Here is a 26,015-nt window from a genome sequence, read left to right on the forward strand (position 1 = left end):
CCCTCCAAATACGACCCCAAATAGCTTGGCCCTCCTCAAATACTAGAATGCTCTACCTGTAGTAGAAAATGATGAATTGCTTCTCCAAAATGCTAGCAATCACCCAACAATCTCCCTCCAAATGAAATCCTAACAGCTCATTGCGCAAATCCTCCAACCGACACTCGACACAACAATCACCTAAGAGAACTGCACAAGCCTGTGAGGGATGACGCAGTAGCAAGCTTCAGCAATTCGTATGCCAGTGAGGGACTCCCTTTTGCCTCCCAAAATATCTGTCCTTTGGCTGGAATCTAATCAAGAACACCCCTATAGCAATAGAGACCCTAACTTCTGGCACCAATCCTCCTAATGACTGCGTGGGCTCTCCCTCTGCGTCATAGTTAAATCGGAATAGCGTGTACTTTGTGTGATGCTCCTATCCAATCCTCCATAGCAAGAGAAAATCCTTCCTAGGGTGGCACTCGAAGTCCCCCAAAGAATGGTTGAGCTTCACTCCTTGGGAAGCTCTTGTGCTAAGCAACACTTGTAACTCAACTAAATAGCCATAGTGACAATCAATTATCAAAATGTCAAAAGGCCCCAAATGATGCTTCTCTTCTCCTATTTATGCTTTCTAGCCTTGAGTCTCATGTTGGTCCCATCTCCAATTTCAACCTCACTTAGGAAAATCAAATTGCTTACCATGGGGTGCGTATTATTTGTGGGTAAGTGGCCCCCACATAACACTAAGATGCTCATCGACCCACTTTTCTTAAATTTTCTTCACCAAAAATTGCCTTAGACCAAAAATGACAAAATTGACAACTTTGTTTCTCCCACTTTAGGAAAATAATTAGGAAGGCACATTACATTGTACACTTGAGCTGTTGAGCCAAGTCTACAAAGTGTTGTTCAACACGATATTTTTTAGGGGAGATCTGACCTCCTTCGGTGGACTTCGATTGCCACCCTAGGGGAGCCTTGGCTATTGAAGAGTTGTTATGAGAGATTCTACAGGGAGATTCGAGATACCCTTGGAGCAGACTGGGCCCATAAAGGGGCCACGCATTCTTGTGGAAAGATAGCTTCAGAGCATAGCTGGTTCCGAGGTTTTAGGAGCACATTTCCTTGGCATTTGGCAACATTTTTGCAGTGGTTTGGTGGGTTGATCAAGTGTCCATTCTTCTGTCCGAATTCTTCTTTTTGGGCATGCGTAGAGGTGGTTTGATTGGGCCTGCGCAGTCACTTGTGGAGTGCACTTGTTGTGGGAGGCTTGACGGGAATTTGAGGCTGGGTTTTTCTAGGGGTCATAAGGGGAATTTGTTGAGGGATTTCTCAACATTTCGAGGGTCATTTGGGCAACAAACTCATAGTGGTGTGAATACCTAGCTAGAGGAGGAACTTACACTATTTGGGGTTATTTTCGGGAGGTTGGAATGAGGCAAAACCCTTTTTGGTTCTTTGTGGGTTTGGTGAGGAGAGCCCAAGGTTAATTTCGTAGAATTTTCTTAGCACTCTAGAGGGGTCAAACTTCAGTTCCCTTCTAGCTAACAACAACAAAATTTTTGGGCCAGTGCAGGGATTTAATATTGGGTTGTGTTATATTCTTTCCACGTAGTTAACAGGGGGTTTGAAGGGCACCCGTAACCCCAGTTTATGGGGTCTGGGGCAGTGCCCCAGAAAATTTTGGTTTTGGACCCTATGTTAGGTTGGGCAGACCCACCTATGGTTTTGTGCATGATTTTCGCACATGTTTTTTTGGACGCGATGGTTTTTCGGTCCATGGTATTGGATGCGATGGTTTTCGATCCATGGTATTGGATGCGATGGTTTTCGATCCATGGTATTGGGTGCTTCGGCATGTATAAATATGTATTGTAACATTGAAAGGAACATAAAGAAAAATCAAGCTGGTAGTCCCAATTTTGGGATCCAGGGGAAAATATCTGTATATATGTGTTTTATGTGTTATGCTCTCACATTGTTTATTTTCTGTGTTTTAGAATTCGTATGTAGGTAATTTCTGTACGGGGTTAAAACCTACATTTGGTATCGGAGCAGTTTTGGCTTCAAGGGGACGCCTTTTTTGCTGAGGGGTTTCGCTCGGGCCTGTGGTAGACCCTGTTCAGTGGGAGATCTGCGAGATCAATTCTGGTGGTGAAAGAAGATGGCGAGTAGTGGAAAGATAGAGATCGAGAAATTTAATGGTCAGAGTTTTGAGTTGTGGAAACTCAAGATGGAGGATCTATTGGTGGATAAAAATCAGTGGATCGTGGTAGATTCTGGTACTAAACCAATGGGAGTGTCTGATGAAGAATGGAAGAAGTTGGATCGAAAGGCAAAGAGCACAATACGATTGTGTGTCTCAGATTCAGTATTGCTCATGTATCAGGGGAAGCTACGACGAAGGCTTTGTGGGACAAGTTAGGGACTTTGTACCAATCTAAGTCTCTGGTGAATAAACTGTTCCTGCGGAAAAATCTATATAACCTGAGGATGAAGGATGGAGACTTGGTGACATAGCATCTGAACGCATTTAATACTGTGGTAAGTCAGTTAGCATCGGTTGATATTAAAATTTCAGATGAAGACAAGTGCATCAGTCTGTTGTGTTCTCTACCAGATTCGTGGGATAGTTTGGTTATTGCAATAGGTAGCAATGCAATTGCCTTGCAGTTTGATAAAATAGTCTCAGCCTTGCTGACGGAGGAGATGAGACGGACAAATATGGAGAGCCAAAATGGTGATGTCTTGTCTGTACGATGACGGTCCCAGAACAGAAACAAAAATAAGTCATTGAGTGGGAGATCTAAATCTAGAGGGAGACCTAAATCTCCAGGAAAACCTGTAAAGGTGGTGTGCTGGAAATGCGGAAAGGAAGGCCACTTCAAAAGGGATTGTAAATATAAAGTTCCTGACAAAGGAAAGGGATCTGATGAGGCTCCTTTTGCAGAGGTGAAAACCACCTCAGATGAAGTGGGGATGTGTACTTGGCTTCTTCAAGTACAAATGTAGATCATGAGGCATGGTTGATTGACTCAGGTGCATCCTTTCACTTCACTCCCCATAGAGAGTGGTTCTGCGAGTATGAGAAATATGATGGTGGTGATGTCTTCTTGGGGGATGACAGGAAGGCTAGAATCACTGGTCGCGGAAAAGTAAAGTTGAAGCTACAAGGTGGAAGGGTTAGAACACTTCCGGGTGTTCTACATATTCCTGCATTGGCCAAAAATCTGATTTCTGTAAGCAAGCTGGATGATGCAGGTGTAAAAACAGTGTTCGAGAAGGATACCTGCAAGATGGTTCGGGGAGCACTGGTATTGATGCGGGGAGTTCGGATTGGAACTCTGTACAAGCTGCAAGGTAGCACTGCTATTGATGGGTGCAATAGTTCTATGGTTCCTGAAAGTGGAGCAGAAAATCTAGTGGTCTCTGGAGAGAAGACCATGCTGTGGCATCAAAGGATTGGACATATTGGAGAGAAGGGCCTTCAAATACTTCATGGTAAAGTTATGGTAGAAGGTATGAGTAATAGCTCTCTGGATTTTGCTTTCTGTGAAAATTGTGTATATGGTGTTAGAGCCTAGATTTGTCTCAGGCTGAAAAGACAAGGTTCTAGGTCCACATCAAACCACGCTCAGCCTCGTAGCTAGCCCTACGAGGACAGGGGAGGGCTCTCTCCGGGTCAATCTCATCGAAAGATAATGAATGGGGCTTGAGATAACTGATTTAGCAACTGATTTTACGCTAGGTATTAAGTGCAAAGGATTTGATTTGAGTTTTTTAGGGTTTTGTTGAAAAAATGGGAAAGGCAAATTTGGGCTCGGGGATGAGGCACAGTTTCTGTAGAGGTTTGATTGGGGCAAGGAAGGAAATCGTTTTGATGCTTTAAAGAAGGTGAGATGGATAGATCAGACATGTGAAGAGCTAAGGAGAGCAAGACAGTCTCAAGGATTCTCCTTAGATTGAAGAAAACATGAAAATTTAAACAAATTCAAAGGTAGAGCATAACAGTTACGGATTCCACCTTAATCACTCATGTGTTTCAAATTCAGAAGAAGAAGCTTGAAGATGATACACAAAACACTAGATAAACTTACAATTACTTAGAGAAGCACACCATCAAAACATAAAACCACATGGATCCCAAACAGTGTTGCAAAACCCTGGTCTTTCCTTAGCCAAAAATGCAGAGATACAATGTACAATAGAGTGTCAAGTTTTTCCCGAGAGTCCAACCCTGAAAATGACTTAGAAATTACATAATATAGACAAGCCAACATCTTCCCTTGCCTCTAGGGGTCGAGCTCATCCTTCTAGGAGTTGTTTCAACCAATTCTAAACAAAGCACTAAAATATAGGGAATCAAAACAACTTGCCTCTAAAAGGTAGGAAACTGATTCATTCATTAAATTTTCACTCTTTGGTGAATGAATCTTCTAGAACAAGTAACTAAGTGTCAAAATTACATCATGTTCACTCAATTACATCAAGATAAGTCAAAAATTACATCACAAAGCAAGACTAGTCAAACTGGCCGATTTCCTGAGCTGGAAGATGAAAAATTGGGCAAAAAACCTCTGTGCGGTACCAATTTCTATATGCGCCGCACTACTTTGGTGTTGATTTTGAGGCACTTGCTGAAGTCCAAATTGAGCCAAGTATACTTGTTGGAAAGCACTACCTGTCTACTTTCCAACCCAAGTGGAATTTCTGAATTTGGTGCCCATTTGCCCCTCCAAAACCTCAAACTCCCAAGACTGCTTCCTGTGTGTGAAATTAGGGGCAGAGAGGTCATTTTTAGGGTGTTTTTGCCCTCCTGAGGACTCAAAACTTGCCCAAACTTCTTGTCCATGCACCAGCAGGCATGATTTTTCATGCTGAATCCAAAAATGCAAACCATTTGGGATTTGGAGTTCCCAATCCTAAGCGCCGCGCCACTGGGAGAAAAAACTTGTGTTACGCCCAAAAATTTGTCATCCTTTGATGATGGTAGTGAAACTAGGTGTTGTTATGATATCTGCCACCAAGGGGAACAATGTAAAAAGAGAGTGTTAGGAAGGGGAATAATATGATGGGAATAGGGGTTATGGGGGAAATTTTGTTCGATATATAGGAGGGTTTGGGGATTTTATAAGGTAGGGTTTTGGGGTTTTATAGTTGACAAATGTGTGGAGGGATAGGGAATAGGGGTTTAGTAGTTTTGGGATTTGAATGCAATGAAAACAAAAGGGAAATGGGGAAGGGGAGAGTCCTTGGCGACCAATCAATAATTCAAGACCCCACAACAAATTTCCTTTGAATGTACTTTAAAGGGAGGGTTTAGATTTTGTTCCAAATGCTACCACCCATAAACCACTCACACTTGTCACCAAATTCAAAGCAACAGCAAGACTGAGGGCCTACTTGGCGAATTCATGCAAGGTATGGGCGAATTGGTGAAATTCCAAGCAAGTTTCAAGCTTGAGGCTATACGCGACGCGCTCAAAGCTTAGTGCGCCGCGCCTGTTATAAATTACACTAGGTGAAAACTCCCAGTGCGCCGCGCGCTTTATGTGCGTCGCGCAACCTGCTATATGCGCCGTGCTGCCTCCAAGTCACGCAATCAGCCTCTTCCACTCACTGTTTTGCTCTTGCACTTTCGAAACACAATTTCTCCCTTGGATTATGAAAGACACTTGTTGCAAAGGGATAAATAGTTTTGAAATGTCTTGACAAGAGATGGTTTAAAGTTTTACTTCTTCCTTCATAATGTTTTTGACTATGGCACTTTGTCATTTAATGAAACTTTTTCTTTTGGCTTTCTCATTGATTTTCTGGACTCAAAATGATGAAATTGGTTGATTTTTTGCAGGGATATAGGCGTTGATGTTTGGCAAAGGAAAACCAGAGCCTGCTTTGAAAACTCCATGGCGGAAAAATACATGATTATTACAAAAAATGAATTGGACAATTTCTTATTCAAAATAGAGTTTTGAACAAGAAATGTCCTCAAATGAGTTTGATGATGAGATTTTGAACTAGGAACCTCTTCGAAAACCATCCTCATGGCCTGCAGGCATTATTCGACATGTTTGAAGACCAACCACTAGACCTAGACTCTTAAAATAACTCTTTTTGACCAAAATAGCATAATGACTATGAATGACTGAAATGAACTTTGATGAACATAGAGAAATTTTGACTAGCCCGGGTAGGTACAAGCATGAGGGAGACAAGAACACCAAACCCTTCCGTCAGACAATGGCATGCCCCTAGCGAAATGCAACTGATCGAAAGCGATGGGACACCTAAACATGAAATGCAAAAAGAGTTTTGATCTCTGACGGAGGGATGACCAGACCGACTCTAACATTGGCTCCAATGGGGATGGTAGCTCCTTGGAGGTGCCAAGAATGGCAGATCTCTGGAAGAGCTAGACAGTGCCTTCGTCCATTGGGCTATGGAATCAAAAACTCAAGCTGAAAGGCATGACTGAAAACTGACGACTCGAAGACACAAATTGACTCTCACTCAACTAAAAACCGACTCGATACTTAAACACAACCGACAAACTAGCGATAATGCTCATAGTAGAGCTTTATTTATCAAAACCTACTCTAATTGTTCTTTTCACCACCCGATCAAGTGAAATTAAACAACCAATGCAACCAAGTAAGTATTCCGTCTGCTGTTTGAATTCTCCGCAAGTGCTTTCTGATGCACAAGAAAAGGGACGAATCAAAAGGCAACTCCCATGAAAACTTGGACTCAAGTTGACTGTTGATAAACTTGCAAAACATGAGTTGACTGGATGAATTCAAGAATACTGCAAAAGGATCTTCATAGGCATAGCTATTGGTTTCCATTAACACGTTACTGCTCTGGTCCAAGTAATCATCATATAATCATCATAGCTGAATTTTAAAATTTTCCTCACATCTACGTTGTCTTTCTTTGGTGATTGCAGTAAGCTGCGAAAAGGATCCTGAATTTCATGAATAACCAAACTCTGTTGCCGATTCCAAACAGAACAAAAGTCTCCTTTATCAATCTCCTCATATGACTGCAAACCTTGGTATGGGGTATGAAATGAACAATCTGTTAAACAAGACAATGAAGGTAACCTTTGAATCAGATTATTATCAACATTTTTTTCTATCACATGGTTTTCCAATGGGGAAGAACTTTTACAGCAAACATCATCCAAGTCTGATCCAACACATGAGCAATACAATCATCAAAAATTTGAGAAGACTGCTGCGATGCATCCATTAAAACTGTATGACATCCAACTGGCTGTTCATCTTTTTCTTTAGAGATATTATGAAGATTCTGCCTTATAAACTGAAATGCTTCGAAACAAAAGGGTACAGAATCCTCTTGTATCATTAGATCATGTATTTCGGCTGCCACACCTTCATCTATAATCTGACCTTCATCCTCATCATTAAAACTTAAAGATTGTTGATTTCCTACAGGCTACCCATTCGAAGATTTACTATGCAATTTTCCCTTCAAAAACTGAAATGATTCGAAACAAAATGGTATGGAATCATCTTGCATCATCTGAGCATATGTTCCAGCTTCCAAGTTTTTATTTGCAACTTGACAATCAAAGGCATTCGGGGGCTACAAATCTGGATATGAAGAGTCTTGAACAAGGTTTTCATTGCCCTCAAGATGGTCCAAATCAAGACTTGTTGACAACTGATTTCTAGTTGCATGGAAGTTGTCTTTGATGAATTGACATGAATCAAAACAAAAAGGCAAAGATCCTTTACTTACTTCAAATTTGCTGCACTTTCCTCGTCGTTGTCATAGCTGATATGCATCGGTTGATCACTGTATTCGAGCTACTGTAAGTGAACTTCTTCCTCCTCCCACAAACTAGCTGTTGATTTGTCTGCAAGATTAGCTTCTGTTTGGAGAACATAATCATCATCATACTGATCAAACTGAGGCAAATCATCAGTATAAAACACATCATCAAGCATACATGTCATATCAACAGTTCTCTCTTCTCCAAGATGATCTACAAAACAATCATTATCAGATCTATGACAACTAGGATAAGAAACAAAATGTTTTGGAGCAGCCATTTGTTCTTCTTCAATTAACGAGCGATGGACTTGAACACTACTCTCATTCCTTGCATTGATCTTGTCCATCATCTTTTCCACTGCACTTACCAAAATGTCAAGTTTCACCTCTAGAGATGTTGATTCCTTCGGATCTATGTTTTTCGTCTCTTCTTCTTGCAACCTTGCCCTTCGGATCAGCAGGTGAGCCTCTACATTTATTGCACTGTTCTGCATCTCGTGAAGTGTTGCAAGGTTCCTTTCTCTCAGCTGAAACTCCATTTCCGGATCAAAGGCACCCGGGTAGTGCAAGAGAGCGGATCTAGGAGGAGGTCTTATATCAACCGGCATTGAATAATAAACTTGATTAAATCTGGTTGAAAACTGTTGTACTGTCTCCCTTGGCATTCTTTTCAGCTGGTTATACTCTTCTATAATCAAGAAAAGGTTCTGTCCGATCATCCACTTGTCGAGAAAAACTTTGACGAACTGCTGGAATTCTGAGATGCTCACATCAGGTAGGGTTTTGAACCAACTCTTCACTTTGCCTTACAAAGAAAGAGCAAAAAGCCTAATACTGACATCTTCTTCATCAACGTCAAAAAGGTCTAGAAAAGTCTCAACATTCTGCACATGTTGCTCAGCATTGACATTCTTACATTCACCATCAAACCTCGGCAAGTATAGATCATAGTTTTTGGGGAAAGCATGAAGAAAAGAAGGTAAAACAAGAGGCTTATACCTATCCGGGACTATAAAAGGTGTAGGAGTATATACAAGAGCTACAGGATCAGTTTTTGTCTCTTGAGGTTCATCAGCTTTAAGACAGTCATCACAAGATTCAGAATAAAGGTCTTGATCAAGCTCAAAGGTATGCAAATCTTTGGTATTCACAATCTTCAAAGGGAAAGAATCAAATGCAGGCCGAGGATCTCTTCTCAAACATAGTATACTTTGCGAAGCATTCTTGACATTCTCGGGAAAAGAGAAGAAATAATTTATAACAAAGAACAAAATGTCTTGGATGAAACTCCAACTTGAATACTTGATCTGTCCATGTTGTCCTTTCATGTTTCTGCTGGTCAGGATCATCCTCCAGTGGAGTCTTTAGATCTGATCTCAAAACTAATTTAGAGTCGCCAAGTGAATGATTTCAGCCTTGCTATGTCTGATCGTTGTTCACCATCAACAATCAGATCTGAACTTGATAGATGTACTGGGGCAATTAACAAGTTAGATGTCACGTTTACAAGCTAGACTGAAGATTGACTGAAGCAACGTTTATCTACTTGTGCTAATGCAAAGCAAGAGCGTTTCGAAGGCTACCTAGCATAACTTCAGGCTCTGTCTGTAGCTTAGAAAACCAATGACATCAACAAGCAAACCATTTTCTTCCCTAGTATGGTCGCCACTATGTTAGAGCCTAGATTTGTCTCAGGCTGAAAAGACAAGGTTCTAGGTCCACATCAAACCACGCTCAGCCTCGTAGCTAGCCCTACGAGGGCATGAGAGGGCTCTCTCTGGGTCAATCTCAGCGAAAGATAATGAATGGGGCTTGAGATGACTGATTTAGCAACTGATTTTACGCTAGGTATTAAGTGCAAAGGATTTGATTTGAGTTTTTTAGGGTTTTGTTGAAAAAATGGGAAAGGCAAATTTGGGCTCGGGGATGAGGCACAGTTTCTGCAGAGGTTTGATTGGGGCAACGAAGGAAATCGTTTTGATGCTTTAAAGCAGGTGAGATGGGTAGATCAGACAGGTGAAGAGCTAAGGAGAGCAAGATAGTCTCAAGGATTCTCCTTAAACTGAAGAAAATATGAAAATTTAAACAAATTCAAAGGCAGAGCATAACAGTTATAGATTCCACCTTAATCACTCATTTGTTTCAAATTCAGAAGAAGAAGCTTGAAGATGATACACAAAACACTAGATAAACTTACAATTACTTAGAGAAGCACACCATCAAAACATAAAACCACATGGATCCCAAACAGTGCTGCAAAACCCTGGTCTTTCCTTAGCCAAAAATGCAGAGATACAATGTACAATAGAGTGTCAAGTTTTTCCCAAGAGTCCAACCCTAAAAATGACTTAGAAATTACATAATATAGACAAGCCAACCTCTTCCCTTGCCTCTAGGGGTCGAGCTCATCCTTCTAGGAGCTGTTTCAACCAATTCTAAACAAAGCACTAAAATCTAGGCAATCAAAACAACTTGCCTCTAAAAGGTAGGAAACTGATTCATTCATTAAATTTTCACTCTTTGGTGAATGAATCTTCTAGAACAAGTAACTAAGTGTCAAAATTACATCATGTTCACTCAATTACATCAAGATAAGTCAAAAATTAAATCACAAAGCAAGACTAGTCAAACTGGCCGAATTCCTGAGATGGAAGATGAAAAATTGGGCAAAAAATCTCTGTGCGCCGCACCAATTTCTATATGCGCCGCACTACTTTGGTGCTGATTTTGAGGCACTTGTTGAAGTCCAAATTGAGCTCAAGTATACTTGTTGGAAAGCCCTGCCTGTCTACTTTCCAACCCAAGTGGAATTTCTGAATTTGGTGCCCATTTGCCCCTCCAAAACCTCAAACTCCCAAGACTGCTTCCTGTGTGTGAAATTAGGGGCAGAGAGGTCATTTTTAGGGTGTTTTGCCCTCCTGAGGACTCAAAACTTGCCCAAACTTCTTGTCCATGCACCAGAAGGCATGATTTTTCATGCTGAATTCAAAAATGCAAACCATTTGTGATTTGGAGCTCCCAATCCTAGGCGCCGCGCTAGTGGCGCGACTCATAGGGAGAAAAAACCTGTGTTATGTCCAAAAATTTGTCATCCTTTGATGATGGTAGTGAAACTAGGTGTTGTTATGATATCTGCCACCAAGAGGAACAATGTAAAAAGAGAGTGTTAGGAAGGGGAATAATATGATGGGAATAGGGGTTATGGGGGAAATTTTGTTCAAGGATATGTAGGAGGGTTTGGGGATTTTATAAGGTAGGGTTTTGGGGTTTTATAGTTGACAAATGTGTGGAGGGATAGGGAATAGGGGTTTAGTAGTTTTGGGATTTGAATGCAATGTTTGGATTGATGAGCTTGATGGGGGGGGGTAGGAAATGAGGATACAAAAGGGAAATGGGGAAGGGGAGAGTCCTTGGCGACCAATCAATAATTCAAGACCCCACAACAAATTTCCTTTGAATGTACTTTAAAGGAAGGGTTTCGATTTTGTTCCAAATGCTACCACCCATAAACCACTCACACTTATCACCAAATTCAAAGCAACAGCAAGACTGAGGGCCTACTTGGCGAATTCATGCAAGGTATGGGCGAATTGGTGAAATTCCAAGCAAGTTTCAGGCTTGAGGCTATACGCGCCGCGCTCTTTATATGCGCCGCGCCCGTTATAAATTACACTAGGTGAAAACTCCCAGTGCGCCGCGCGCTCTATGTGCGTCGCGCCACCTGCTATATGCGCCGCGCTACCTCCAAGTCACGCAATCGGCCTCTTCCACTCACTGTTTTGCTCTTGCACTTTCGAAACACAATTTCTCCCTTGGATTATGAAAGACACTTGTTGCAAAGGGATAAATAGTTTTGAAATATCTTGCAAGAGATGGTTTAAAGTTTTACTTCTTCCTTCATAATGTTTTTGACTACGGCACTTTGTCATTTAATGAAACTCCGTCTTTTGGCTTTCTCATTGATTTTCTGGACTCAAAATGATGAAATTGGTTGATTTTTTGCAGGGATATAGGCGTTGATGTTTGGCAAAGGAAAACCAGAGCCTGCTTTGAAAACTCCATGGCGGAAAAATACATGATTATTACAAAAAATGAATTGGACAATTTCTTATTCAAAATAAAGTTTTGAACAAGAAATGTCCTCAAATGAGTTTGATGATGAGCTTTTGAACTAGGAACTTCTTCGAAAACCATCCTCATGGCCTGCGGGCATTATTCGACATGTTTGAAGACCAACCACTAGACCTAGACTCTTAAAATAACTCTTTTTGACCAAAATAGCATAATGATTATGAATGATTGAAATGAACTTTGATGAACATAGAGAAATTTTGACTAGCCCGGGCAGGTACAAGCATGAGGGAGACAAGAACACCAAACCCTTCCGTCAGACAATGGCATGCCCCTAGCGAAATGCAATTGATCGAAAGTGATGGGACACCTAAACATGAAATGCAAAAAGAGTTTTGATCTCTGACGGAGGGATGACCAGACCGACTCTAACATATGGGAAGTAGAATCGGGTGAGTTTCCCCTTTGGTGGTAAGAGAGCGAAACAGATATTAGAGCTTATGCACAGTGATGTGTTTGGACCTGTGAAGGTTCCATCACTGGGTAAGTCTGTGTACTATGTATCATTTATAGATGACTTCTTAAGGAATACATGGATATATTTCCTTAATAATAAATCTAAAGTCTTAGATAGGTTTAAAGAATTTAAGGCTCTAGTGGAAAACTAGATAGAGAAGAAGATAAAGGTGCTGAGGACAGATAATGGTGGAGAGTTTTGCAGTAAGGAATTTGAAGAATTCTGCAAGAAGTGTGGTATAGCACAGTAGAAGACTACTCCATATACACCTCAGCAAAATGGAGTTGCAGAAAGAATGAACAAGACGTTGATGGAAAGGGTAAGAAGCATGCTCAGTGGTGCCAGGTTAGGACAGGAATTTTGGGCAGAGGCGGTGCATACTGCATGTTACCTGGTCAACAGGTCACCTTCATCAGCGTTGGAGGATAAGACTCCACAAGAGGTATGGATTGGTAAGAAACCCTCTCTTTCACATCTGAGGGTATTTGGATGTGATGCATATGTACATGTTCCAAAGGAGAAAAGAACAAAGTTGGATAGTAAATCTGAAAAGTGCATCTTTATTGGGTATAAGGATGGTTTAAAGGGTTATAAGCTTTGGAACCCAGTAACAAGGAAGGTTATGTATAGCCGAGATGTGGTGTTCAGAGAGGTGAAAGATGTTATTAAACATGAAGTCCAACCAAAGGAACCTAAGAAGATAGAGTTTGAGCTAAAGGAGGAAGAATTAGACTCTACAGCAGAGGAGGAATCAGAAAATGAAGAGCCACAAACTCCGGTTGTGAGAAGATCAGTTCGAGAAAGAAGGCAGCCAGAAAGGTATAGTCCATCTGCTTTCTGTTCAAATTTTGCTTTGTCTGTTACTGATGATGATCCCAAACTGTGAAGGAAGCAGTGGATTCAGAGGATGGAAAACTCTAGAAAGAGGCCATGGTTGATGAAATGGCATCTTTGCACAAAAATGAGGCTTGGGATCTGGTGGAGTTGCCGGCTGGAAGGAAACCCATTGGTAGCAAATGGGTGTTCAAAAAGAAGACAAATGCAGAAGGAAAAGTGGAGGAATACAAAGCTCGGTTGGTAGCAAAAGGTTATTCCCAAGAATTGATTTTGGTGATATTTTTTCTCCTGTTGCCAAGGTAACTTCTATTATATTACTTTTATCTGTTGCTGCTGCTTTTGATTTTGAGGTAGAACAGATGGATGTGAAGACAACATTTCTTCACGGGGATCTAGAAGAGGAGATCTACATGAAGCAACCTGAAGGCTTTGCGGTGAAGGGTAAGAAAGAATTGGTATGCAAGTTAAAAAAGTCTCTTTATGGGTTTAAAACAGTCACCAAGGATGTGGTATCAGAAATTTGATACATTTATACGGGGACTTGGCTTCACCAGAAGGAAAGCAGATCACTGTGTGTATTTTAAATTAATTGGTGACCGTGTTATTTATTTGGTCTTGTATGTGGATGATATGTTGCTGGTTGGAAATGACAAAGAAATTATCCAGGATTTGAAGACCCAATTCTCCTCCAAATTCGACATGAAAAATCTTGGTGCTGCAAACTATATTTTGGGCATGGAAATTAAAAGAGATCGGGCAAAGAGGAAGCTCTGGTTAAACCAGAGGAAGTATGTCGGGACAATACTGCAGAGGTTTAATATGCAGGATAGTAAACCGGTGAAGGTTCCTATTCCTATAGGTGTGAGGTTATCTGCTGAACAATGTCCCAAGACACAAGAAGAGGAAGAGGACATGTCCCGTGTTCCATATGCAAGTGTAGTCAGTAGCCTGATGTATGCAATGGTCTGTACTACACCAGACATTGCACATGTAGTGGGAGTATTGAGCAAATTTATGTCAAAACCAGGGAAGGAGCATTGGCAAACAGTGAAGCAGGTTTTTAGGTATTTGCGTGGCACTAGTAATTATGGTTTGTGCTACCAAGGAAGACTAGGATTGGACAGATTTTTGGATATCCGTGGCTTTGTTGATGCAGACTGGGCTGGAGATTTGGATCAGAGAAGATCTACAAGTGGGTATGTGTTTAACCTATTTGGAGGTGCAGTCAGTTGGATGAGTAAGAAACAATTTGTAGTGGCACTATCAACTACAGAGGCAGAATACATGGCAACCACTCATGCAAGCAAGGAAGCAGTTTGGTTGCAGAGATTGTGTTCAAGTATGGGGTTAGTATAGGGAGCTATAAGGATAGACTGTGACAGCCAAAGTGCAATTTTCTTGGCAAAGAACTCTGCTTATCATTCAAAGACAAAGCACATTGATGTTCATTATCACTTTGTGAGGGATATGATAGAAGACAAAAAGGTGTTGCTAGTAAAGGTGGACACTTTGAAGAATACTGCAGATGCATTGACAAAATCTGGGAGCTCTGAGAAGTTCTCCTGGTGTAGAGAAGCAATTGGCGTTTCAGGGCTGGAAAAATGACTAAGCTCTCCTGTGGCCCCCTGTGGAAAGAAAACAACAAGTGGGAGAATGTTGGGTTGTGTTATATTCTTTCCACGTAGTTAACAGGGGGTTTGAAGGGTACCCGTAACCCCAGTTTATGGGGTCCAGGGCAACGCCTCGGAAAATTTTGGTTTTGGACCCTATGTGAGGTTGGGCGGACCCACCTATGGTTTTGTGCATGATTTTTGCACATGTTTTTTTGGACGCGATGGTTTTTCGGTCCATGGTATTGGATGCGATGGTTTTCGGTCCATGGTATTGGATGCGTCGGCATGTATAAATATGTATTATAACATTGAAAGGAACATAGTGAAAAATAAAGCTAGTAGTCCCGGTTTTGGGATCCAGGGGAAAATCTCTGTGTATATGTATTTTATGTGTTAGCTCTTGCATTGTTTATTTTCTGCGTTTTAGAATTCGTATGCAAGTAATTTCTGTACGGGGTTAAAACCTACATTTAAGGAGCAGTACTTCCAATCATCAGGGCAACACATTTTCTCACATGGGAGTTGTCTAGCTTGCTTTTGCAAGCCCAAGTGCACCTACTCCATACATCTTTGTACTCTCCTTGATATATTAATAAAATGGCTTAGCTTGGTGCAATGTTTGGCAAAATTTTGGGTATCTAATTGCATGTTGAATTTTTGTGTTGCATATGGTGTTTTTGCTTGATTATCACTGTTAAATTCCTAGTATGAATGTTACAGTGGTTTCAGAGCACCAATCTTGGCTTAGTTGTGGGGGAAAAATTCTATGACCATTGAAGATAAGCAAAACATTGCCTACAAGAGGCATAGATACAGAAGTCAGGAGAGGGAGTTGGAGATCACACCTGATACTGAGGCCCCAAAGTAGGAGGTAGTGGAAGCAAATATGGTGGAATCCGTGAGCAATGAGGAGGAAACGACAAGGGCAAAGAGGGGCCTGAGGGCCCTGTTACCCACTATCTGTGGGTAGTATGCGTAGGAGATTTTTTTTCTCCTAGATGTTCCTCAACCCGTAGCCAGCAATCCCTTGCAGCCACTGGATAGCTCGATGTGCCATTTTCTCTGCCACCTAAGCCAGCCATGTGGTCCCTCACCCATCTGTTATGAATGTATGTTTGAAGGTGGGCCTCCCGACCCCAAAGGTATGACTTTTCATTAGTTTAGTTGAATAATTCTATTTACTTTTCATGGACACTTTGACATGGATTGGTGGGGGGATTCGGCAGACAGAGTGGGCTAGGTCCGTGCTCTTGTCTTGTTTGGCCGATTTGGTGTTTAGCCTTGTATCCTAGTCCCGTGGGATCTCCTTTTCTGACCACTATCTTTAGGGTTGGCACTACATTAGAAATCTCGATTTTGGTTGAATAAGTGATTTAATGCATGCATTATACTTGAAGAGAGTGGGTGAATGTTCTTATAGGCACCTCTTAGGTTGAAAAACCTCGAAACTTCATCTCTTTGGCAAATTTGAAGTATAAATCCCTATTCACCTAGTTGCTTCCCTTGGAGAGGCTAGCAAAGATCAATTAGGGCTCCTTAGCACACGAAAATTCTCGATCTACATGTATCTTGACTCCATTAAGCCCAAGTAATAAGGCATTGATTCTCGTATCCCTTCAGTGGTCAAATTTCCCTCTCTTTTCTTCACTTTTCCCAATTCTAGGGCTAACCCCAAAAGGTCTCTTAGGGCATCACACGAAATACTTTGTAGCCATCCAAACACCCTGAAAATTGGTCCACAACTTAACTGGACTCTTCTCAAGGCGTCCTCCAAATTTGAGCACAATCCGACGGTGGAATCTTAAGATATCGCAAGCCCTAGCTCGCGGATCATTTCTCTCCATAGCATTATTTTGGGTTAGTGTCCTCACTTGGACCATTGCATTCAAATTTCAAAGGAAGAATAGTTCTTTGATCCTATTCTCTTCCCTAATTAGGTCAAGCCCCTCTTTGGTCGATCAACTCCATACCCTTGACCTAGTTTGGGTCCACTTAGGTTCTCTGTGGTCCCGCAATTTTATAACTCAAATTCCACAAGGACTACACAAAATCCATTTCTCCAAAAGGATCCTTAAGTCTAGGAAGCCCCTTGTCAAGGCATATCCTCCAACCCTAGGCCAAGGAATCCTCATAGCCCTTCTTAGAGAGCTCACCACCTTGCTTCTCAAGCAAGCTATTTAATTGAGTCTCTCTTTTGAATAGGCTTTAGGAATCACTCCTTATCTGATCATTGATCCATTCATCATTGGTTCGCTCCATTGTTGCCCCTTAACCTACTAGTTGCTCTATAGGATCCCCTCCTAGGACCTCTACTAGTTTGAGCAGTAACATTTTTGGTGCTGTTGGCGGGGACACGAGACGTGTGTCTTGTTTGTCATATGACATTATTGACATATCTTTTTGGCGACTCCATTGGAAGAACGAAGCCCTAGTTCTTCATTTAAGCTCAAAGTCAATGCTTGTAGGGTGAATCAAGCATTGTTAAGGCAATTTTGGTTCACCCTCGCGACTCCCATGATATCAATATGTAAAGATCAATGGATTTTAAAAGGCTTCATGAGTGGTTTCCTGCCTTGGATATCATATGGGTTCGAGGATATCCAAATGGCCTAGATTGGAAGTTCATGCGAAATATGCCACAATTTGAGGGTGATCCATCCACAACAATTGACCACATGACAGAACTTATCAAGCATGCTTTTGTGGTTAATGTGGTTCATCTAGACAACCTCATTGAGTTGTTTATTGCTTCTATTGAATACAAGCACCGAGGTTGGCTTGACTCATGTGAGCCTGGAAGCATTTCATCTTTATTGAGTTGATCAACAAATTCTTGAAGTATAAGGGACTGAAATTCCAATCTAATGAAGCTGCTTGTGAGAGCCTAGAGGCAACCTTCCTAAGGGAAGGCCTCATCAGTCAAGATGAAGAGGATGGAGATAACCTTAAGGATCTAATTGATGAGCAGGGAGATGAGTCCTCGTTGGGTGCACATCATGGAAATAATGATTTTGAGAACACGTGTTGGGAAGGATGAGTCTATGGAAAGTGAATTTGAGACTAACCTCACCTTTCTCAAGTATATTACTCTCGACGACTCTCCTTTTGAGAACCTTAAGGAAGGTGATCCCATTAGCCCCTTGCAAGATGACATTGGAGATTACTTCCACATTGAAAAGGAGAAATGGGAAATTGTTGGTCCTCAATTTGATTGTGCTCCCTTTTATGACACCGACAAGGAAGGTGAGGTTGAGAGTGGTGTCCCCTTTCTCTTAGGCATTATTTATGATGACGAATCCATCAATACCCTTGAGAAGAATGATCATTGTTTTCCCTTTCATGAAAACGGGCAGTTGGAAGTAATTGATTCTCCTTTTTGGGAAGACCCTATCTTTGATACTAATGATGATAGAATTGATAATGCTCTTGCTCTACCTGCCTTCATTATGATTCCGGGAGTATATTCAAATCACTTGAGCCTCTAGAGTTGGATTTTCAGGAAAAAGATCCCATTGAATACAATAGGTCGTCTTCACCATCTCCTTCCCTTCTTGTTCATCATTTTGAGTCATCCATAAGTGATTCCCTAACCCCTTGTCATATGATATCAAGTGACCATGATCCCTTCCCCCTTCTAAGTATAGTGTCAAGAAAGAGCCCCTCATTGAATATATTTTACCACCTCGGACACACCCTTAGGATTATGATCACTCCATAACCACCCCTCTCCAATGTGACCATCACATTGAGCAACCCACTTATCGCACTCTTTCCTTCCCTCATCCTCCTTTCCCCTCCCATCATGACCTTATGGCATCCACAAAGCATAATATTATGAAAAATGATTGTGATAGGGAGTTCTTGAGAGTGATCATTCATTCCACCATTGTGTACTTAGAGGGAGAGCCCCACACTTCTAGATTGACTTATTTTCCTTCTCCCAGGACTTCCTCTTACCTCGTATGGGGATCATATTTTCCCACCTTCCACCCACTTCATCCTCTAGGTGATTGTGTTTGCATTCACTTTGGGATTTGCTACATGAGTAATCATATAGCCCGATGTATTTATATTGATTTTATGATATATTGGTTGCACTTGTTGGAAATACTGAGAGGGGGGTGAATCAGTATTTCTTAGCAATTAGCACTTTTTAATCTTTTTTCAGAGCATTAGTTAATCTTCAGTTATTATTATTGTTCTTCTTCAGATGATCATAAACAATAATCAACAATAGACAACACCATACAACAATGCAAAAAGATAAAACAAAGGACACAAAGATTTTTAGGTGGAAAACCCCCTCTGGGTCAAAAACCACCGAACGCTTCTTTAGTAATTGTCTTCTCCCTGTTAAAAGAAAATTGATTACATCAAGATTTCAACTACAACTGAGGGAGGTGTCAACCCCCTGATTCACAGGCCACAACCTATAGGACGCTACTAAACCCTAATATCCTGTTGCAACCAGAAGGACGCCCCAACGCCCTATAGATCAGGCCACAACCTGATGAGTGCCCCAACACTGTTTACCAGCTGCTGTCGGAAAGGATGCTTCGCTGCCTTGTTAGTTTATCAACCACAACGCCCTGTGCAAGCCACAACTTCCCTAGCACCACCCTGCCACCCTGAAGTGTTCTCAGGCCACAACCTAAAGGTGAGTCCAATCACCTGCCTTGCACCACCTTGCCACCCTGAAGAGTCAGAAGACTACTTTTCACAATTTTGACACTGGATCCCCCTGTGCTTTGAATCAATATAAGAATGTTGTAATGAAGATGATGTGTATCCTATCAAATCTTGGTAGCCACTGACCACTGTAAAATCCTGCTCAAGCTGACCACTACACAATGCTACACATCAAGGCCTCACTGCTAATGCTACCAAGTCAACTAACCACTGCACAAGCTGACCACTATACAACCTGTCATCACTGATCACTGCCACTACTCAACTACACATCACTGTCACTGCTCAGCTTGATGCTTCACTGCTAATGTTGCCAAGTCAACTAACCACTGCACAAGCTGACCGCTATACAACCTATCATCACTGATCACTGCCATTGCTCAACTACACATCACTGTCACTGCTCAGCTACACTGCTCAGCTACACATGAATAGATGAGCATTCATGAGCTCGAAAACTATGTACCAACTGCACATCACTGCACTGCACTGCTTATGAATGAATAAGTATCAAAGCTCATATGCAGGCAACCCACATCACTATATGAAACTTCCTGTACCGGCCACTAAAGTGTGATGATGGCTCAAACAAAGGTGCCTCGGGTCATCCCTATGACCTGCTCGCAATGCTTTCAAACTTTGTCCACAAAGAACTATCGGCATATGTCTAAACAGTTCTTCCCTTGTACCATGTCAATACGCTGTTACAGACACGTTATTTACCATTATCAAGTGTCTTGTCAATTACCAAGTTTACAAGTCAATGTCAAAATAATATGCTTCTTATACTGAATTCTAGATGTTTCCAATTTGTTTTATGTCCAAATTTACCAAAGTGTTGCTCTAATCACATGCAACCCTTTTCTTCAATGAAACGCTAGGACATATCACCTTAGGATAAAACTCTAGACCCTAGGATCAAACTAAACCCTTGCACTGCTTGAACAATTTCCTTGTCCAATTAACTGATAACTTCAACAATACTTAATGTATGTCAAGTGTCAATTATGAGGATTATGTCAAACTACAGGTTATTAAGGGAACCAAGGTCACAATAGTTAGATTACTTAGGTTTTTCGAACAACAAGTTTAATATCTTAACAAGGTAAGTGGACCACTGTTTACTAACTTCAAAGTTCAGTTCACTGAAGTCAAGATAGAATAAATATTATTGATGAACAAGTGTCACAGTCAATATGTCAATGTATCATTCTTCATCAAATATGATATCTCAGTTAAGTATAGTCAAATATCGAGGTCATATCACTGTAGGGTAGATAGGTTCACTGTGTATGTGCACTGCTGTCCACAAATTTGATGCACAGATCACTGTCAATGTAATCTCAGATGTCAAGTCATGGTTAAGTCTATTACTGCAAGGCCACATAAAATAAGTGCTATGTTATTTGTGTTACTAAATGTCACTTACAAGCCCATATATATATGTATATATATATACCACAGTTATCTCTGTGTCTTTGTTATGTTAAGACTGTTATATCATTTATTGGTTTGTAAGATCTCATAAAGTATGTCACTTGTGTTTTGGTTCAAAATTGCATTGAGAGGTTTTTCAATAAGATGCCGAATGAATCATTGGCTTAGTGCATGATGTTTAAAGTTACTCACAAATACATGATGAGATTACTGCCACTGTCTTATAGTGAAATTCAATGTCATATATTGACAATTGCCGGTGGATATTGTGCTGATATATGAAGTGATTAAGACTCACTGTTCAAGGCAAAATTATAATCAATTTAGGTTTCAATTATCCCTTATCTCAAACCAATGTTGCACGAAGCGGGAGCGAAGCGGAAGCGTTTTTTGGAAGCGGAAGCGTCATTTTCCAAAAATCTAGGAAGCGAAGCGTCCGCGGAAGCGTCTGCTATATATATATATATTTTTTTATATTTTTTTGCATTTATACTCAAAACAAACATCCCAAATACCAAATTAATTGTAGAAGACATGAAAACATGCATATTTTTGCATAAATCAAGATAGATATGGCATCCATGATTCTATTGTAGTTACTAGTTACTAGTATGTACAACAATCATCTATATTCTAGCTATTACAAACATACATCAAATTTTTAAGCATATTATAAAACATAAAACATTTAAGCATATTATAAAACATAAAACATAGAGCATATTATGATTTATCTAGCAAGTGAGCAACTGTCAACATTTGTCATGTCCAAAATTCAAATAATAATGTTTACAAAATATGTCACTTGGTCACCGCCAAGCCAAAAAGGTTCAAAATTCAAATTCACAAGTCTACAAGTCTAATGAGTAATCTATGACAAAAAGTAGTAGATTGTGAATATATCTACTAATCTCTCCTCCTTCCACCACGAATAGAACGTGGTGGCGGGCCTCCACGTGCTGGCAATGAAGAAGATGGTGCCTGTGGAAGTCGTGGCACTGAAACTGATGAAGAAGAACCCCCTGCTGTTGGTGTTGAACCATGGAACCTAGGAACCAAGGGACCAGATGGGGGTGGGGGTGGTGGCATATCAACACGGTCATCATCATCCTAGAATCGCTCAAAAAATTCATGCAAAAAAAAAACACTAGTTAACAAAAAAATTAAAAACATGAATTAGAGAAATGCTTTATAAGGGAAAATTGGAAAATTCATACCACAATGGACATACCTGGATAAGAGCATCCTCTAATTGCTCTAGTCGCAACACTCCATCCTCCAAATTGGGCTCCTCTGGATTCTTGTCCCAAATCAACAAGTCTTTATTAGACTTTGCATCTTCACAGTAATGGGACAACAATCGCAAGTTGTAATGAACATAAACCAAGCTCTCTGCCCGGTCTAAACTCAACCTGTTCCTTTTAACACTGTGGATGAAAGAATAAGAGCTCCAACACCTCTCTGCAGAAGAAGTGTTTACCACCTGTGATAGCACCCGCAATGCCAAACTCTGTAGAAGTGGAGTACCCCCTCCATGCATGTTCCACCACTCAAGAGCAGAAAAAGTCTCTCGATCTTTAATTGCATGCATGCTCCCAAATGGACCAGTGTTGAGCGTATAGTTGCTCACCTGTCTCCGTACCAATGCAGCGTCCTCCTCATCAGGGATTAATTTACTCAATGCAGCCATATATTTTTGGTGAACCTCTTGATCTTGGTGTGGTTTTCTCTTGCTTCCCCCCCAGGTGCTGGTGTTGAAAGCCATGATGGATGATAGTATTTAGGTGTCAAAACATATGCTAATGCATGCAATGGAATATTTAGCATTTCCCATCGGTTTTGCACCTCTACACGAATATAATTGTACAAGGTGGTATCTCTAGGCTCAACAATGTCTTTAATCTGCCCCAACATGCTATTCATTTGCTCATACACCTCCCCAATTACTGGTCGATCTGAATCTGCAAACTTGATCATGTAATAAATTGGTTTGGTGAATTGCAAAACATATTTAACCTGTGACCAAAAGTAACTGTCAAGAACAGTGTCCTTGACTGCATTAGCACCATCTGTGTCAGTGTTAATTTCATCCCATGTTTCAGCACACACCAGATTAGTTAAAGCTTGTCTCACCTTCACTAGCCGCCTAAAGGTGAGGTAATAACTAGCAAATCTTGTCTTTGCAATTTTAAGCAATTGCAACTTGGAGTAAGTGCCATAGAAGTAGTTTACCCTTGTATGCCCTGTGATGAATTTAATGAGCTGCTTCCCTTTCCTGTAAACCTCAGCAATCCACCCACATTCTTTGTGTTTCACAATATCATGCATCAAAAGGTTCAATGTGTGAACCAGGCACCCAGACCAAAAGATGTGTGGATGAGTACGCTCAATAATTTTTCATGCTGCCTTACAATTTGCTGCATTATCTGTGATCACTTGAACCACATTATTCAGACCAACATCTTTGATTGATTTCAATAGGAGATCTGCAATGTTTTGTGCAGATGCAGTGATGGAGGAGGAGTCATGACATGCAATAAATACTGCACCACTAGAAGAAACACCAAGAACATTTATCAAATGTTGGTTTCTAATATTTGTCCACCCATCTGATACAATGGATACCCCAGAATCTACCCACTCATTTGTAAAACGTGTCAAAGCTCTTTGAACCTTAGCTTTTTCTCTTTCTAATAACACTGTTCTAGCTTTCTCATAGTTGGGGGCCTTGTATCCTTTTGGGGCTTCATTGATGGCCTTTACCATTTCATGCCAATAGGGAGAGCGAAGCACATTGAATGGTACACCGCAAGCACAAAGAAAACGGACTATCTTTCCATCCACATCATCCCTCCCAGCAACATTAAGGAAATCCCCTATTGTTCTTCTACCTCCAGAGCTTGCAGAAGTACCATGAGGAGATGAGCAACTACCAAATTTAGAGGTTGCACTTGATTCAAAATGAGTTTTTTGTTTCTTGTTTTTTTGTTGTGCAACCATCTCTATTTGGATGTATTTTCTTCTTTCTTCAGTTGAAATGTTTGGGCAAATTTGTACCCCCACAGAACCCTTTTTTTCATCACTGTCCAGCACCCCACAAAGATGCCTCCTCAGACGGGTATATGAACCACAATATGGTTTTCCTCCATGACAACCATGAGGGCACACAAATTTGTAAGATCCACCACCCTTTCCCCCATCAAGTTTGGTCACATAGTTCCACAAGGGTGTTGATGTAGCTTTCCCATCTTGTGTTTCAGTGTCCCCTTCAAGTTCATCCCCTTCCTCTTCAAACCCTTCCTCCTCATCATACATTGGGTCACTACTATTAGGACCATCACCAATGTCCTCTTTTGTTTCTTCCCTTCTATTCCTCACCCTTGCCATCATTAAAACCAAGAGTGGAGTGATACATAGAAGCCAAAAGAACACCATCTTGGAATATGGATATAGGTGGTGGACAACGGCAACCTGTAAATAAAGGAGCAAGTAGAAACAATGGGAAAGAGTAGGAGAGGGAGGAGAAAAATACAATTTTTTTTTCAAAAAAAACAAGGGAGTTTGGGGTTTGAACTTACCTCTTTAGCTCTTGTAGATGAAGTCCTCCAAGCTCTTGCTCCAAGCTCCTCCTCCTTCTCCTAGCTCCTCCTTCTTCACTCCTCCAAGCTCTCCTCTCTTCTCCTCTCCTTTCCTCTCTTCTCTTCTCCTCTCCTCTCTTCTCTTCTCCAACTCTCATAAACTCAAAGTGAGAAAATGAGGAATGAATGGGGGCTTTATTCTTTTCATTCCTCACCTTAATCTCACCCTAACCTCACCCTAACCCACCCCCTTAAGGTTGAGTGAACATAACTTAAAAAAAAATTAAAAAAAAATTTGTTTTTCTCCTTTGGGCGCGCCCCTTTCCGCCGAAGCGTATGGAAGCGTGCGTGAAGCGCACACTTCCTGCTCCGAAGCACCACGCTTCGGCGGCCCGAAGCGCCGTACGAAGCGCGCTTCGGAGCCGGCGCTTCGGAAATTCCAGGAAGCGCAAAAAAATTTACGAATCGCGCTTCCGAATTTCCGAAGCGCGCTTCGGAAGGCGCTTCGTACGGCGCTTCCGTACGGGGCGCGCTTCGGAGCTTCGGAGCGGGGGGGGGGGGGGCGCTTCGTGCAACACTGTCTCAAACATTTCTAACTTCTCCACAGTGATCTTATATATCATTGTACAAGGTCTGAACCTAAAGTCTTAAACAGTGCCCTAGAATGAGCCCTAACCAGACCCAAAAAAATGCCCTAAGACAAGCCCTAACAAGCCTCAAACTAGTCTAGAATACGCTCTCTAAAACAAGACAACAAATGATCACAAAAGAACTAGTCTTATTTTATTTGAACCAACAAAATTATCCCAAGGAATCCCAATGAAAACCAAAAGAAAAACAATAAAAAGAATGTCCTTGAAATGTACAGTGATTTGTGCCCTAAAGAGGGCTGAAGGTCTGCACTCAAATAATTTGCTGAAATGTATCTCACAAAACAAAAAAAAATACCACGCAAAAACCTTGTTTGTGACTGTTTATACAGGACCGAAATTTTGAATGGCCTCAAGTCCGAGACTTAATCCTTGTACGTGCAATTTGCAAAGGACTAACCTGAAATATAGTGAGTGCCCTGTCCAAATGAATTCCTCCACCACAGGTCTGAGCATTAAGGACACAAGATAAGCTGCCTCTCAAGACTTTTAGGCCTTCACTCTTCCAAAAGACCGCAGAACCATATGACAGTCAAGCCTTAACTCCTGAATTTTTGTTGTTCTTGCCTCAGATAGGTTGAACAATTTCAGAGGTGTGAAATAATAAGATAAATGTGTTAAGAATGTTATGGCTTGAGGTTAGATTAGGTCTTCTTTTATAGATCAATGTAAGGGCTTCTAAGTTAGACATCAGAATAAGTTAGAGAGTCAAACACTTATATATATATATTTTTAATAATTATTATTATCTTATCACTTAAATAATTACCTTTATTCCTAAGCAAACCATTTGGATGTTAGGTATGTTTTTGAAGGCATTAGGTCTATTTTAATAGTG

The 26,015-nt window shown here is 41.0% G+C and overlaps 2 protein-coding genes across 2 annotated transcripts in view; both read right to left on the reverse strand.

Annotated features, from left to right (window-relative positions):
- Positions 1-26,015, reverse strand: part of LOC149192539 (protein CNGC15b-like) — a 277,440-nt gene that overhangs the window by 65,340 nt on the left and 186,085 nt on the right.
- On the reverse strand, positions 21,694-22,783 carry LOC149192540 (uncharacterized). The gene is made up of 2 exons (XM_089406403.1): positions 22,181-22,783; positions 21,694-22,059 (listed from the first exon to the last, which is right to left on the reverse strand). Exons 1-2 carry the CDS (start codon positions 22,712-22,714, stop codon positions 21,856-21,858), a joined length of 738 nt encoding a protein of 245 aa, XP_089262529.1. The 5' UTR covers positions 22,715-22,783; the 3' UTR covers positions 21,694-21,855.

The sequence above is a fragment of the Pinus tabuliformis genome, chromosome 2_2, assembly GCF_031772625.1.
Source record: "Pinus tabuliformis cultivar Carrire ecotype Pingquan chromosome 2_2, CPIR1, whole genome shotgun sequence".
NCBI classification, from domain to species: domain Eukaryota; kingdom Viridiplantae; phylum Streptophyta; class Pinopsida; order Pinales; family Pinaceae; genus Pinus; species Pinus tabuliformis.